At 32.4% G+C, this 13,991-nt stretch overlaps 1 protein-coding gene across 7 annotated transcripts in view; it reads right to left on the minus strand.

Moving 5' to 3' along the window:
• The window catches only part of LOC124535390 (protein ECT2), a 25,973-nt gene extending 11,983 nt beyond the window's left edge, over nt 1-13,990 (minus strand). For 2 of the 7 annotated variants that reach the window (XM_047111604.1, XM_047111600.1), the window contains exons 1-4: nt 9,951-10,047; nt 7,504-7,711; nt 1,102-1,237; nt 473-685 (exon numbers count right to left, since the gene is read on the minus strand). In XM_047111604.1, the coding sequence (XP_046967560.1) occupies nt 473-685; nt 1,102-1,237; nt 7,504-7,711; nt 9,951-10,005 (612 nt within the window). In that variant the 5' untranslated portion in view covers nt 10,006-10,047. Of the gene's footprint in view, nt 1-472; nt 686-1,101; nt 1,238-3,756; nt 4,146-7,503; nt 7,712-9,950; nt 10,048-13,695 lie in introns of those variants that run through there. The other 5 variants (XM_047111615.1, XM_047111611.1, XM_047111630.1 and 2 more) reach the window with 5 other exon arrangements.
• Between the last annotated feature and the right edge of the window lies 1 nt (nt 13,991).

Genomic DNA, 13,991 nt, shown 5'->3' on the forward strand with positions numbered 1-13,991 from the left:
CCCAGTAAAAGTTGTGTTTTTTATTTCTAGTAGATACATATTTGTCGAAAAATATCATATTAAAAATTCCATATTTAAATAACGCGCAAAAACGCTACTTGGACAATATGGCGCTGCAATGGGATCGGTGACGTCACTTTGCTGTATTTTAATCTGAGGTACATATAGTAGAAAAGCAAAGCATACAAGAAAGTGACTTCATCATAAGCCCAGCAAATCCGGAGCGTTTTGTGTCACAAACGTTTGAAAAATAGCATTTTTATTTATGGATTTTTGAATAAATTAAGTATTATTTTCAACTTGGTAGATAATCATTTTTAAACTCATAATATACACTGATTACAATAATTCAAAATTTATTTTTCGCATTGTCAAATAGCTTATTTATTTACTTAAAAAGTTTTCAAGTAGGTATCGACAATTACATACAATAAATGGCGCTTATTCCGATTCGAGTTAACATTTAACTTACAATCATAGCATCGTCAGTCGCGAAGCACGCGGGGTCGTCCCGGCGCTCCCAGCAGGCGTCGACCCAGGAGCGCGCCAGCACGGGCAGGCCGAAGCCCGACGCGTATCGGTACTTGTCGCCCGTGGCCGCCGCCGCGATCAGGTGCGTCACCTTACTCGACATGTCTTTACGGATCGACCCACCCATGTAGTGGATCAGTGTTATCAGGTACGTCTGTCGGGAGGTCAAATTAAATACTTTAGTTAAAATCATAAAGAATAAAGCTTTTATAGTCGGCATTGATTCGTCTAAGTAATCCACAAACGATTGGCAATATGAGATAAATATAACATAAGGTTTACAGATCACATTTAGAGCTCGTTCGAATTAGTAACCCAATCGAAGAAGGAGAACAGATAAACAAACCTCACAATTACATATTCCATGCGATTTGCTTATACTGCTATATGCATGATATAGTACAGACAGGTCTTGATTATTACATTTTAATATATTTTAAACAGTATTCAACTATACTATAGTATTAATTATACTAGGAAAGTTCCGATCACAAAATGTTTGCGAAACAATACATATTAGACTAGACTATGCATATTTTTATTAAATATTTGTTCACGTAAAGCACGTACGAGCTCATCCTTTTTTCGGAATCCTGAGAAGCATATGACTGCGCCGCGCATCGCCAACGAGTACAGAGGCCGTGCGTTCGCCGGCGGCGGCTCCTCGCGCTCCGCCAGCTGCAGCACTGCTGTGGGCCCCAGCACCCTGGCATCAATAACAAAAACGTAATATCAGTATAAGAACAACTAAAGCAAAGGATTATATCCATTGTATTTATCAAACTTGTTGAGATATATATATTTATAATATCAACGTAGATACAGGTGCTCTGTACCACACTGTAGACATAAAAACCATTTACCTCCATTTTTGGACGTATTAAAAGAAAAAAACATCCAATAACAAATATTTAAAAAAATATACTAATAATAAGTAACATTTTAAGTATTTCATAAAATCGGTTCAAAACAATATAACATAATAACGGTAAAAAATATAAGGCACTAAAAATAATAAAAGTGCACAAACAGTTACATAGTTATTTGTTCACATCTGTAGCTACGATTCAATCATAATGATGTTCATCAATAAAAGCAATAAGTCATACGGAATATGCAGACTAAAACGTTTTCATAAATTCCTTCACATTAATCATCCTCGATCGATTACAGCGAACCACTTGTGACCAGTATTGTGATTGAATTCCAGAATAGATACCGTTACATATTAATAACATAAACATATGTTAAACATTCACTTGTTTGAAATGAGGATTTCCGACTATCATTATAACCGGAAGAATGAAACGTAAGGCAATAAATAACTTGCATTAACATAACAATATTCATTGTTGCATATAACTACATACATATATACGTACACGTCTGTGAAACAATTCACGTAGGAGTCATCTTATAATCATATACATATAAATGCAGCTGTAAATTGATTGGAATTCATCGGTTTGTGCGCTATAGGTAAAGTTTTATAAACTTCACGTGGTTTAAGCGGCTAGTTCAACTAATGTAATCATAAAGTACAGTAGTACGCCGATTATCCGAATTATTTGGTACGCGGTCGATTCGGATACTCGAAAGTTCGGATAATCGGACATGTCTTCACTTTATTGTTAAATGACGATTCAAAAGTGCTTATAAAAGCCTACTTGAATGAAGTTTATTTTGACTGATTGATTGATAGACTGGTAATTAAGAAAAACGAAGCGTCACACAAAGAATAAGCTTTATTAAGTTTAACAAACACAGTTCTACAATAACACTCACTTGAAGGCCTTAACAACAATAATATAAATTTACTTGGTTTAAATTTTTTATGTTATACTTACGGCCGTTTCGGATAATTGGCCTTTGGATAATCGTTCTACTATGTTACAAACATAATTTAATTTTTGTGAGATTTCAGAGAATACATTTCAATGACCCAATATGTCTTTTAAGTAGTATTTGTGTATTATAAACATTACATTAACGATAAGGAAAATTAAAATTACGGTCAGCGAGCTAGGACTAACTCACTCTACTTTTGTATTTCATTTAAAGGATATTAGACGGCATTTGTGAAGAGCGGAAGAAGTCGCTATAGGCCAAAGAAGAGTGAAACAATATGAAAACACTAGTTTGAGATATAGGCAGCTTGAAATATCCACAATCATAGTGTCGAAAAAAAAGTATGTAAAGAAAGCGGCATGTTTAAAGCAAGCATAACTGCGGGGATCAAAACTCTAATAGTGATGCGTTCTGTATCCTGTACATCCTGGCCGGCGAGACTAATTGCACTAGTTCGGAGAACCGCGGGTTAACTTACAAGAACCGAGGAGACAATATTGATGAAATTGTTAATGTTATTGCGAGCGACGGACTGGCGTCTCGTGACGCGCGCGACGCGCTGCACGCACTTCAACGTCACGGACAGGATACTAGCGTCGCGGCTACGAACGATAGAAATAGTTCTGACGAGTTAAATTCCGATTCCACGGACTCTGTTGTGTTAGCAATCGTCGAGTTTAAATTGGGTTAACTATTGAGTTTATTATTATGTTCGATGAGCATAATAGTAATGAACGAGAGCGTGAAAAACTAGAGAAGTTATACGATTTTCTTAATTGTGTGAATTTATAAACATATTTCAAAGAAAGGTGTTAGACTACAATTTTTATATAAAATAATGGTTTGTATGTGTAGATGTTAGTGAATCACGCAAATCTGTGCGATTTGCATGAAACGTAGGCATTCCTAACAGCCCTCTACCGCACACGCAGTAGATGTCGAAGTGGAAACAGAGCGAAAGGTATTTGGAGATAAAGGATCAACATTTTACAAACTGCGCTATACTGAATTATCTTATTGTTTAGGAAATATATTTAAAAATTAAAATTTTATTCAAATACATGACTTGGACTGTTGAAAGTCAAATTAAAACAATTACTAACGATGGCGCTATGTATCATATGTGTTTATAAATAATAAACAAATATAAAAATATGTAAAAACATGTTCGTTGCAAATTTATTATCATAGCAAACTGGACCTATGCTGATGCTTTGCTATTTGCCAATATTATTATCTTAAAAAATACTTTTAACTTTAATCGTATTTAATAGTAGCAGACCCAACAAAATGTTGGCAATATACTTATTAATATCGTTAAATCAGTATATTAATTTCACGACCAACCGAGAAATATATCCCGGTTACCATGCTTACATTTCATATTGCAAATATGTTGTGTCTGGTGTTTTGGGATCCGATATAAGATGCTGAGGGGGTTCTTCTTCTTCAGGTGTCGTAGGCAACCGCGTGGGTCCCATTTTAAATGTATCCAATTAAATTATAGACACTTCAATAGTAATACAATCAGATACTAGTCCGGCGTGGGTTCCACACACTGGTGACACATCGGTTACATTCATTGGCACTGAGATGTATCATTGCGAATGTGTATATTTATCATTCACACCATACATACTACACGAACATTGCTCGCACTGATGTAGTTTTCCAAAATGATCACGACAACAAAACTAACTGTGTAAATTTATACCGCAACAAAGCGCAAGCGGCACGCGCGTTATGCGTTTCACGTTAGATTGAAAAACAGCCGCGAGGAATGTAAGGCCGAAAATAGCAAGGAGCGTCGCGCGGCCGCAAGGGCGACCCTCGCGCTACGCCGCGCCGCGCGCCGCCGAGCGCCGTCGCGGCTCGCTCACACCTACCCGCACCTTTATTTACATCGTTCCGTGAATTACACTCACAAGCTTACCATTTTTTATTAGTGGAAGGTTCTGTGAGCGTGTAATAACCCCGGCGTAATATTCAGGGTGAGGTTGACTATTAAATTGTTCTTGCATGTCGTGGCGCCAACAGTCACGTTGAATGTTTAATTTTATGGACCGATTCAATCCGCTTTAAGTTAATACCAACACGAGGTTGTTATCATTAGCTTACTAAAGCTAAAATAATAAACTAAACTTGGTATTACGATACACAAATCATTTTAATGAATTTCGCAATTTCGATAACGCGTTAACAAAACATAAAGTGTCAAATAAAATGTTCACTTCTGGTCTTTATATAAATAACACTTACGTCACCTTCGAATGTTAGTAGAGGTTTAAGTACAATGCATACCAGAGGCACCCGAACTAGTCATTTTAAATAGTCGTTAAAAAACTCAAGCAAGATACATTTTACAGAATAAATGTGAAAACAAAAAAATATATATTTTGAGTTTTAAAAGGTTATATATATGGATATTAAAAAATTAACACTAAATTATGTCATCCCGGCAGCCATAGACAAGGGAGACTACTACATCTGAGCATGACATGCAACGCAAGTGAGCTCTCATATTAATAACCCCATGGTTAGACGATCCGACGCAACCGGAAAAAGGTTAGGCGTAGGACCCACGGCTTTCCATTCTTTATGCATGAGGCACAGGAGTTCTTAAACTGGCTGATTCTACAATTTGGACTGCTACAGAAAATTAGTTAACAGAAAAGTAATAAGATCAAAGAGGTAATCGAAATATTATAATAAATTAATTTCAATACCACTGACATTCAGCATGACAGATAAGCAAATTTTGCCAAAAGGTAAAAATGGTTACTTATTTAAACTATAAGGAGAAGATGAAGGATCTATTCGACGACTCTACTCCACTGTGGATTAGAGGATGACAATGATGGACGATGATGGATGAAAATAAAGATGAACACGTGGAAGAGAACACCGTAATAGTTACATTAGGGGCGAATGTACGATGTAAGAATATATCCATTGTCTTCATACTCAACGGATTCGGAAATATTTTAAAAATAGTTATAAGACAAGAGATTATCATAAATGAATTATATAGTATTGATCACAATTGTCCTTGAAAAGAAAAACGTTACAGGAAATAAACAAAAAAACAAGCTTAATACCCACGTCCACGCGACCGAAGTCACGGTCACATTAATCCATAATGATCTATTTTTACATCGAAATATTATTTTGGGATCGTAAATTTCATGGTATTGTCAAAATGTAATAAAGCCATGAGTCAGTTTCGTTCCCGGTAATAGTAATAAGTAGATATCCAAAATTAATTTTCGCCAAGCAAACATGCGGCGCGACGGCGGCCGATAAAACAATAAACAATTAATCTCATCAATTGGTATCCGTTTATACACTGTAACAATGAAAGCATCCTCTGCGATGCGTGAAATAAAGTAAATACGGCCGTTTTGATTTACGCCAGAGTTAAATTTACGATACATCATGTCTCATGGCTAGTGGGCTGATGGCGATCGGGGTTTCTTGTTCGGCTTATTCTTTGTTATTGTAGAGACAAGTCATTTTACTATTCTATCAAAAGATAAAAAGCAGAAAAATATGAATAGTATTAACATTAAAACGTTATTGCAATTCTATATAACGGTAGCATGATTGATTTCAATTGCCCGTAGATTAAAATAGTTATCGAGAGGTTTAAAGTCCTTGAGCGATGGTCATAATTCGCTAAAGTGCGTTAAGTCACACTATTCTGTTCGCGTAGAGGTCGCAGCAAGTGATATTAAAAATATGTTGGATTCTTGTGTTGTTTGTTTCAAATTCATTTATTTATTTATATTTATACTAAAATATAGCAAAGGCTATTTTAGTATTATAGCAATAATCATTTCGATGTTATAAGGGAATTTTACTTCAAATATACATATATGTAAAGTGCATCAACACAATATACAATTTCTTAAAAAATAAATAACATCTTGTAAGAATAATAAGAAATGTAGACGTATTAAACGTCTACATTTACCGCTAGAACAAAGCGGATATCATAGCGCACATCCGACGCGGAAATTCTATTTTATCTATTTTAGTGGAGTATCTGATTATATTATAGGCAGCGGTCATTTTTAATACACTAGCACAAGTCCCGGTTTTGCACGTGCAGAACAATGGTCTACATACAATGTTTATATTGAAGGAGAAACAACAGAAAAGTTGTGTTTTATTGGCCAGGACTAATAATTAAAACATGATCGTCGACGTGATATCTACGCATCAACATATCGAGCATTCGTCGATAAATATCTTAACATGAAAACGTAATTAAAACGTTAACATTTAAAATATTAGTACGATAATATGTAGGTAGTACGATGATTAGTCGACTTTAAGAAGTGCCAAAATATATTGTCACGATTACCAGCGGAAGCCGAAGTTGGACAGTTAAACGGAAACGAGTACATATTGATGCCAATTTCTGAAACTATATTCAAATCAACAGCCAAGACCAAACATATCATTTTATTGTAGACGAAATCTTGTAAAAAAGAAAAATGCAGGTCAGTCCGTTAAGATTAAGTGCTTTTTGAGGTTAGATAACATTGTATATTTTAATGTAAATATTTAATAAACATATCTTTGTCGTTTATCTTGTCATGTGTCTAATACGCTTAAATTTAAAACTGTCAATCTTGGCCTTAGCTTGGTTCAAAAAATTTTATATATAAGTGCGAAAACCTTGATAATACGTACAAACAATACTTGAAGTAGCGTAGGTAAATTCAAAAATATATCCCTCTATGTTAGAAAATAATAACGCGCATGAAAGCTTTAGTGGAGATCGTTAGCCGCTGCGCGGTGTGCCAATGTTTTTTAATTGCAAATAACGATCAGTTTTAGCGTAGTCGTCAAAATGTTAATGGCCCAATATAAAAACCGTAACTCACGCATTAACTGACTAGCTTGAATTTTATTCAATTACATAAGTTTAATTGTAAATCACAATCATTTTCTAAACAACTAAACCAGCTGCTGCACGTACGACATTACCATTATCATATTTTATTCTTAACAGTAGTATATCGCTTTCGAGAGGAGCTATTGATATTCTTATAATGTTTAAAATAGTTTAATATGTTAGAAATAACTGTGTGCCGATTGTCAAAACGCTGATCTTACCTATATTTAGCTTTATGTGCTGCATCGAAGAGTTCTCCCTCAAATGGTGCGGTCACTAGGTAGGAGGGAGGCGCCGGCTGCTGCTGCGGCGGAGGCAGGGAGTCGGGCCCCCGCACCGTAGCCAGCGCACCCAGTCTCTCGCACGCAGCGCGTACTCGTTCGCACTCGATGCACGATTCGCTCACGTATACACACGGCGTTGTCGAGCCTGGAAGCAGTCAATATGGCATCATGGCTTGCAGGTTACCTAAATATAACCGGAAGTTATCGGTTAGACGGAAGACATTTTGAATATTTAAAAGATACTCTATTTCGCTAACAATTAAAACATTACTCTTTACCATTAGAACATACTATTTCGTCTATTTTATTACTGTTGGTAATTACTACTATTACATATAATTTTTTTGTGTATTTTTTCCTGTTCTTTTCATATACTATTAATATATAAATATACATATATAATAATAACAACTCATGTGGGGAAGCTTAGGTCTATTTTATCACAAACATTTATTACGACGTTTTTTATAACTTGCCAATGATATTTTTGTCATAACTTTGTTTAATTATTATCTATTAAAAAAAAGTCTTTAAATGTTTACGAAAATAATGAAGGTCTACGCCGGTGACGCAAATGTGAACGTCATCCGCAGGATCTGACGGTCCAAATGCTGATCTATATATAGAACAGTTTCGTGTCAAATTCCAAAGAAGGATATATTTTAGTATTTTGCTCGAGGAAGTCGTGAGACATAAACACAATTTATCTGATTACGACAAATCACAATGAAAAGAACCAGGTACCGTAACTCCTTTGATCCTTTAACATTGAATTTCAAATTCAAATAACATTTCGTATAAATAAATATTTATGTTCACAGTAACAATTGCTACTTCGCTTCACAGCTTAAAGTAGGAACTAAGTATACCATTTTCGATGTTGTTATCAGTGTACTCAAGTATTTTGGTTAACACCACGTTGAACAAGATAATAATCTTATAGATCTCAGTCATAAAAGCTTTTGCTACGTATTATTATAATTTGCAGTGTATCGTGATTGTACACATTTGATAAATTTTTGTGGGGATGTAGCATGACATTTATATATCTAGTTATGCAAAGAAAAGCAAGCTTATTTTTAGATTTCAAAGTTCATCTGTCATTGCGTTATTTTTGTTCCGAAAACGTCTTTAAAGACTTTCAATTGGAATGTGTTTCTCCATTTTTAGTTCCCGCTTTGGAAAGAAACCTTTAAATGGAGTTCCCACTTCCTCTCTTTCAGTCAAAATTATTGCCACGGATTTATACATAACATTATTTCCGTAGCTTTTTTTTATCATGACGAAACCCTACCGTCTACGACGGAGAAGAAATAAATCGAAATATTAATAAGTCATTTTCTTTTAATTACATAAATATTTAAGCACTTGCTTTTAACTTCAAATATTTTCCTAATAACAAAAATGTTATCATAATTTCTTTTGTAAAATCTAACATAAATGAATGTTTGTCGACCTTTCGGGACGTGTTCCCGCGTCACATAAACGGTTCAGGGTCGCTGACTCACGCGTACGCCGCAAAGGGAACACCCGGCTCTTTTGGCATAATATCGTACTAGGTGAAACATCTCCAAACACTTCATGAACCCACAACTTTTGTTACAGATTTCTCATTTTCATTTGGTAATAATAAGTGAAAATACTTGAAAATAGCAGACAATAAATTCATACTTCTTTGATGAGATACAGTATTTTCTATGTTAAAATCCTTGTGTACATTTTTTAAAATATTTTAATAACATTTAAATATAAATTATACAAAAAAAACATTTCGTCGTGTATTGTTGGAGCTTTTCTATGTTAAAATCCTTGTGTTCATTTTTTAAAATATTTTAATAATCATTTAAATATAAATTATACAAAAAAAAACATTTCGTCGTGTATTGTTGGAGCTTTGTTTGCAGCGCCGACGAATTCGCAAGTACCTATAAGCTTCTAATTGATTCAAACTATATTTGTATATATGTAACAAAACGACCGCCGTTGAATGAACATGTTTCAATTTAAACGACTAACCCAACGAACAATGGTTACTTAATATGTAATCGTTATTAAAAAACAATGTTAGGCACGTATCAAACCAGAAACGTTTCATTAGTAAACATGTAAATAAAAAGCTAGAGGAAACATATTTACATATTATCACAACAAAACTACAACTTCTAGGTCACTAAGTTTGTCTCATCAAGATTGATATGAATAACAATGACCTCACAGTTCCACTCGGAATACTTTGCGAAGATAGTTGTAAAAACCTAAAGCGTTGTAACAGGTACTCAGAAGTAAGCCCACAAACTGAGATAATCGATTATATGAGGTAAACATTATGATTTTATATGGGTGGGTTTGTGCAATCGACATGCAACTCATGCATGCGAACTCACAGCCTCCACCGAGATATGACCGCAGTTGCTCTACCAACGCTAGCATGGTTGGCATGCGTGCCGCAAACCACGCTTTACGCCATCTGTAAAAGCTGTGCGTATCAATCATCATATATGAAAGGTGTACAGAAAGCCCCAAAATGTCAGGCATTGATATACAAAACAACTTTCGCCGGACCAATATTGTCACTGCATAAATACAATGTAATTGAATATGTACAATCATGTAAAGCCAAAAGATTGAGTCACAGTATCAGTCACAGGTGAGCATTAGTACAAAAAAAGGATTCTTTAGAGTCGGGAAATAAAGTAAAAGAACAATAAACAATAACATTGACCTCCTTGAACCATACAAGTAAAATATTATTATAGTGCCATCTTTGAAGCAGCATATTAGGCGTTTTTTGTAATTTTGTAATTAGCATACCAATTTTAGTCTGAAGCAAACACAGGAGAGAGTTCAATCTTCATACATTATCACAACGAAATAAAGAAAGAATTTTTAATTTTTAATTAACAATTATTGAAGTGAATTTATAATTACAGCCTAGATGTTTAAAAAATATGTATACAATTTATATACATTCAAATCTGCTTAACCACATCCAATATACACATAAAATTGGATAACATAGTACAAACAAACATCACACTGTATAAAATACAAAATACAGTTTATATTAAAACACGAAAACTATTCATCAGTCAACAATCGTTTACTTTCCATCTCCTATATTACATATATTATGATCTTGATATAATGATAAACATTATATTAGACTAAATATGTAGTATATCTCGTTTTTAGGTGAATTTATCTATTATTTATCAGAAGATTTGGCAAAAATGTGTCAAAAGACACTCATGATACCACTTCAAATCTTAGTAGAATCAGTTAAAGTTGGTATTAATGGAAGGAGAAGGAATCAAATTTTACAAAACTCTAAAATCATGTTATACCTCTTAAGTAACTCCTTAATCACAGAATTAAAAAATAATGACTAGAAACAAAACAATAATATTTATATATGAACCAGATAGGTTTTTATTTGTAATACTTGTATGTATAAAAAAAACCCTAATTATAACAATAAACGATTGTTTATACAATCTACAGCAAAAAGTTACATAAAGACATGTTTTTATTGACACTTTGTAACAAAACATAAATTAAAAAAAAAGTAACATTAATTGAAATTTAAAAAAACTCATGAAAATATTTATTTGCATTTAAATGAGTAAATTATGTTGTTATTTAATTATTAAATAAATACGAAACAACAACAACAACAACAGCCAGTAAATTCCCACTGCTGGGCTAAAGGCCTCCTTTTGAGGAGAAGGTTTGGAACATATTCCACCACGCTGTTCCAATGCGGGTTGGTGGAATACAAAAAATGTCTTATTTTTCCATTTACTTATTTTTTGTATATGAGTTAAAGTTATTATATATTACATATAGTTTAAGTTATTAGATATACATCACCAGAGGTCTGAAAATTTTAAAAAGTATTTCTTGGACTTAATATTATTATGAAGTGTTGCATCATACCAAAATAATCCAAGCCTTTTTATATTGTTTTGTATTTGGTGTATTAAATAACACAAAATTGCAGTGAAATTAAAAAACAATTAACTACAAACAACTCTGCTATTTTACTATTAATAATAAAATAGCAGATAAACAATTTACTCAATAAATCAATCCAAAACAACTTCTATATACATTTTCTATGTATAGTTTTAATATTAAAGCAAATTCCGTTTCACAAACAAACTATTATTTTAAAAATACAAATATATATTGTTTACTTTGAATACACTGCTTTTTATGGTATTATTGTTTTCTGTATGACAATATGAGCTAGTATTTGATGCATTATGGATGGAATTAGTATACCACTTTAGGTCTCTCGGTCATTCAACAATTAAGATTGTATACCACATGAAGTTGAATAGATAAGAGTTGGAATTGACTGAAACAACAATCATACTATACTCTCTTCTCCCAGGATATTACTTACTCCCCACCTAATCTACCATAGTATTTTTTTAATGATCAACTATCTTATTTTAAACCAAGAATATTCAAGAAACTGAGTAAGTTGGTAAGATAAATTTCTCCAGGCATGATTGATTTATATTTTATAAAAATTTGTAATTGAAATTTTTTTTGCAGGCATAATTTAATGAATCAATTTTTATTGCATTTTATTACCCTTCTGTATTAGTTGGTCTGTTTAATATGTTTTGATGATCTTTAAAGTAATTTAAAGGATGTAACACAACATATATAACTTCACTTTTTTCACTGCAACAAGGTAATATTATAATAATGATAACAATACCTAACAGACAGATTGTTTTTTCTCACATGGTATAAGAACAGAAAGAGCTATTGAGTTCAAAAGGATCTTCTCGATACTATAAAATCCACATAGGTTTCAAAGTAAATTTTTCATTTCATATTGTATTTTATGCAAGCTATAAATTTAAAAACGAATTTGGCTACTTTTATTCATGTCTTAGTAAATAATTTTCATAAGTATTATTTTTAATAAACTAAAACTAAGGGTATAACAAAAAGTAAAATTATAAACTTATAATTTGCTATTCTATGAAATTAACTTCATAATGGAACAAGTATTACAAAATTAGTGAATAATTGTATCAAATATTTTATGTTGGCTTATATTAGTTTGAAGTAGTCTTAGATTTTTTTGAGATTTTATTTCTGTATCTTAATAGGTTTTCTTATGATTCATTGTACCAATCAAGAATAACAAGGAAGAATTAGCCAATAAGTAAAGGCAGAAGGTGGTGTAAAGTGTACGGGACAGCCACACGACTAGGAATAAGAAATTATTCTGGTTAACGGCCAATGAGACATTTCAAGGGTTTCATCATATTTTCTTTATACATTATAAAACAACACAGTGTAAAGTATTAGGATGATAATTGAAAATAATAAGATCACCATATAAAAAAGTTTCACAGTTTGAGCCTAGATTGACATCATAAAGACATACACTAGAATTTCTGGTTTTTATAAATTCTTTATGTAAAGAAATTTTCAAATGTACATGTATTCATCATGTATGTATTAAAATGACATTATTATTCATTTGTCATATTCACATTGAAATATTTAAACAAAAAATCAATTTTTAAAATCTTAATTATTTGAATAACTAGCAAGTTTTTTAAAAGCTTTTATTTCATGCAACTGAAATAAAGACAACATCCAATATAATTTGAAAAATCCAAATAATTTCTTAACTAAGCTGATAATTTCTTAAGTTATTACATCTTCAAAAATGAAGATATAAATATACTTAAATAGGTAATCATAATTAATTAGAAATGATACGCAGCGGAATGTTTTTATTTTGAAAATTTAGTTTTATGACATTGTCCCATTGATATGTTCCATAAAATTATAATAAATTGGATATATACAAATATTATATAACTCCAAATAAATAAATATAAGAATGTTATCCATTACTAGAAAACAAAGGTATTAAAAGAAAGTTTAAATATTATAATAACTAAAAAACTAAAATATTTAATCTCTCATTTCTAGTTACCGTTTAATAGAAATTTTAAATCTTGACATACAGTAGCAGAAAGCAAATTTAATCATAGATCACAGGTTGATTTATTTTTTACCAATAAATGAGGTCGTTAAATTGAGGTAGTGGTATTAAATACCTGTAAAAATATATGGTTATGGAAATATTACCATCATTCTCCTGATTTTTGTCAGTTGAAGAGATGCTTCCTGCTTGTGACATGCCCTTAGACATTTCGTCCATCTTGCGAACCACCGATTCGTTATATCAATCACATAACATTAATAACAATACTATTTACAAAACCTAACAAAACACATTGATTCACTTCACTTTATATAACACAAGGTCTTTTTTGTAAAAATCGACGATCCGTCCAATCTAATAACATTTCTGAAATTTTCAATAACACGACGTAAACGAAGCGAGTACAAATGAAGTTGAATGAAGCATTCATAGATAATGT

This window comes from Vanessa cardui, chromosome 2 (genome assembly GCF_905220365.1).
Source record: "Vanessa cardui chromosome 2, ilVanCard2.1, whole genome shotgun sequence".
NCBI classification, from domain to species: Eukaryota; Metazoa; Arthropoda; class Insecta; order Lepidoptera; family Nymphalidae; genus Vanessa; species Vanessa cardui.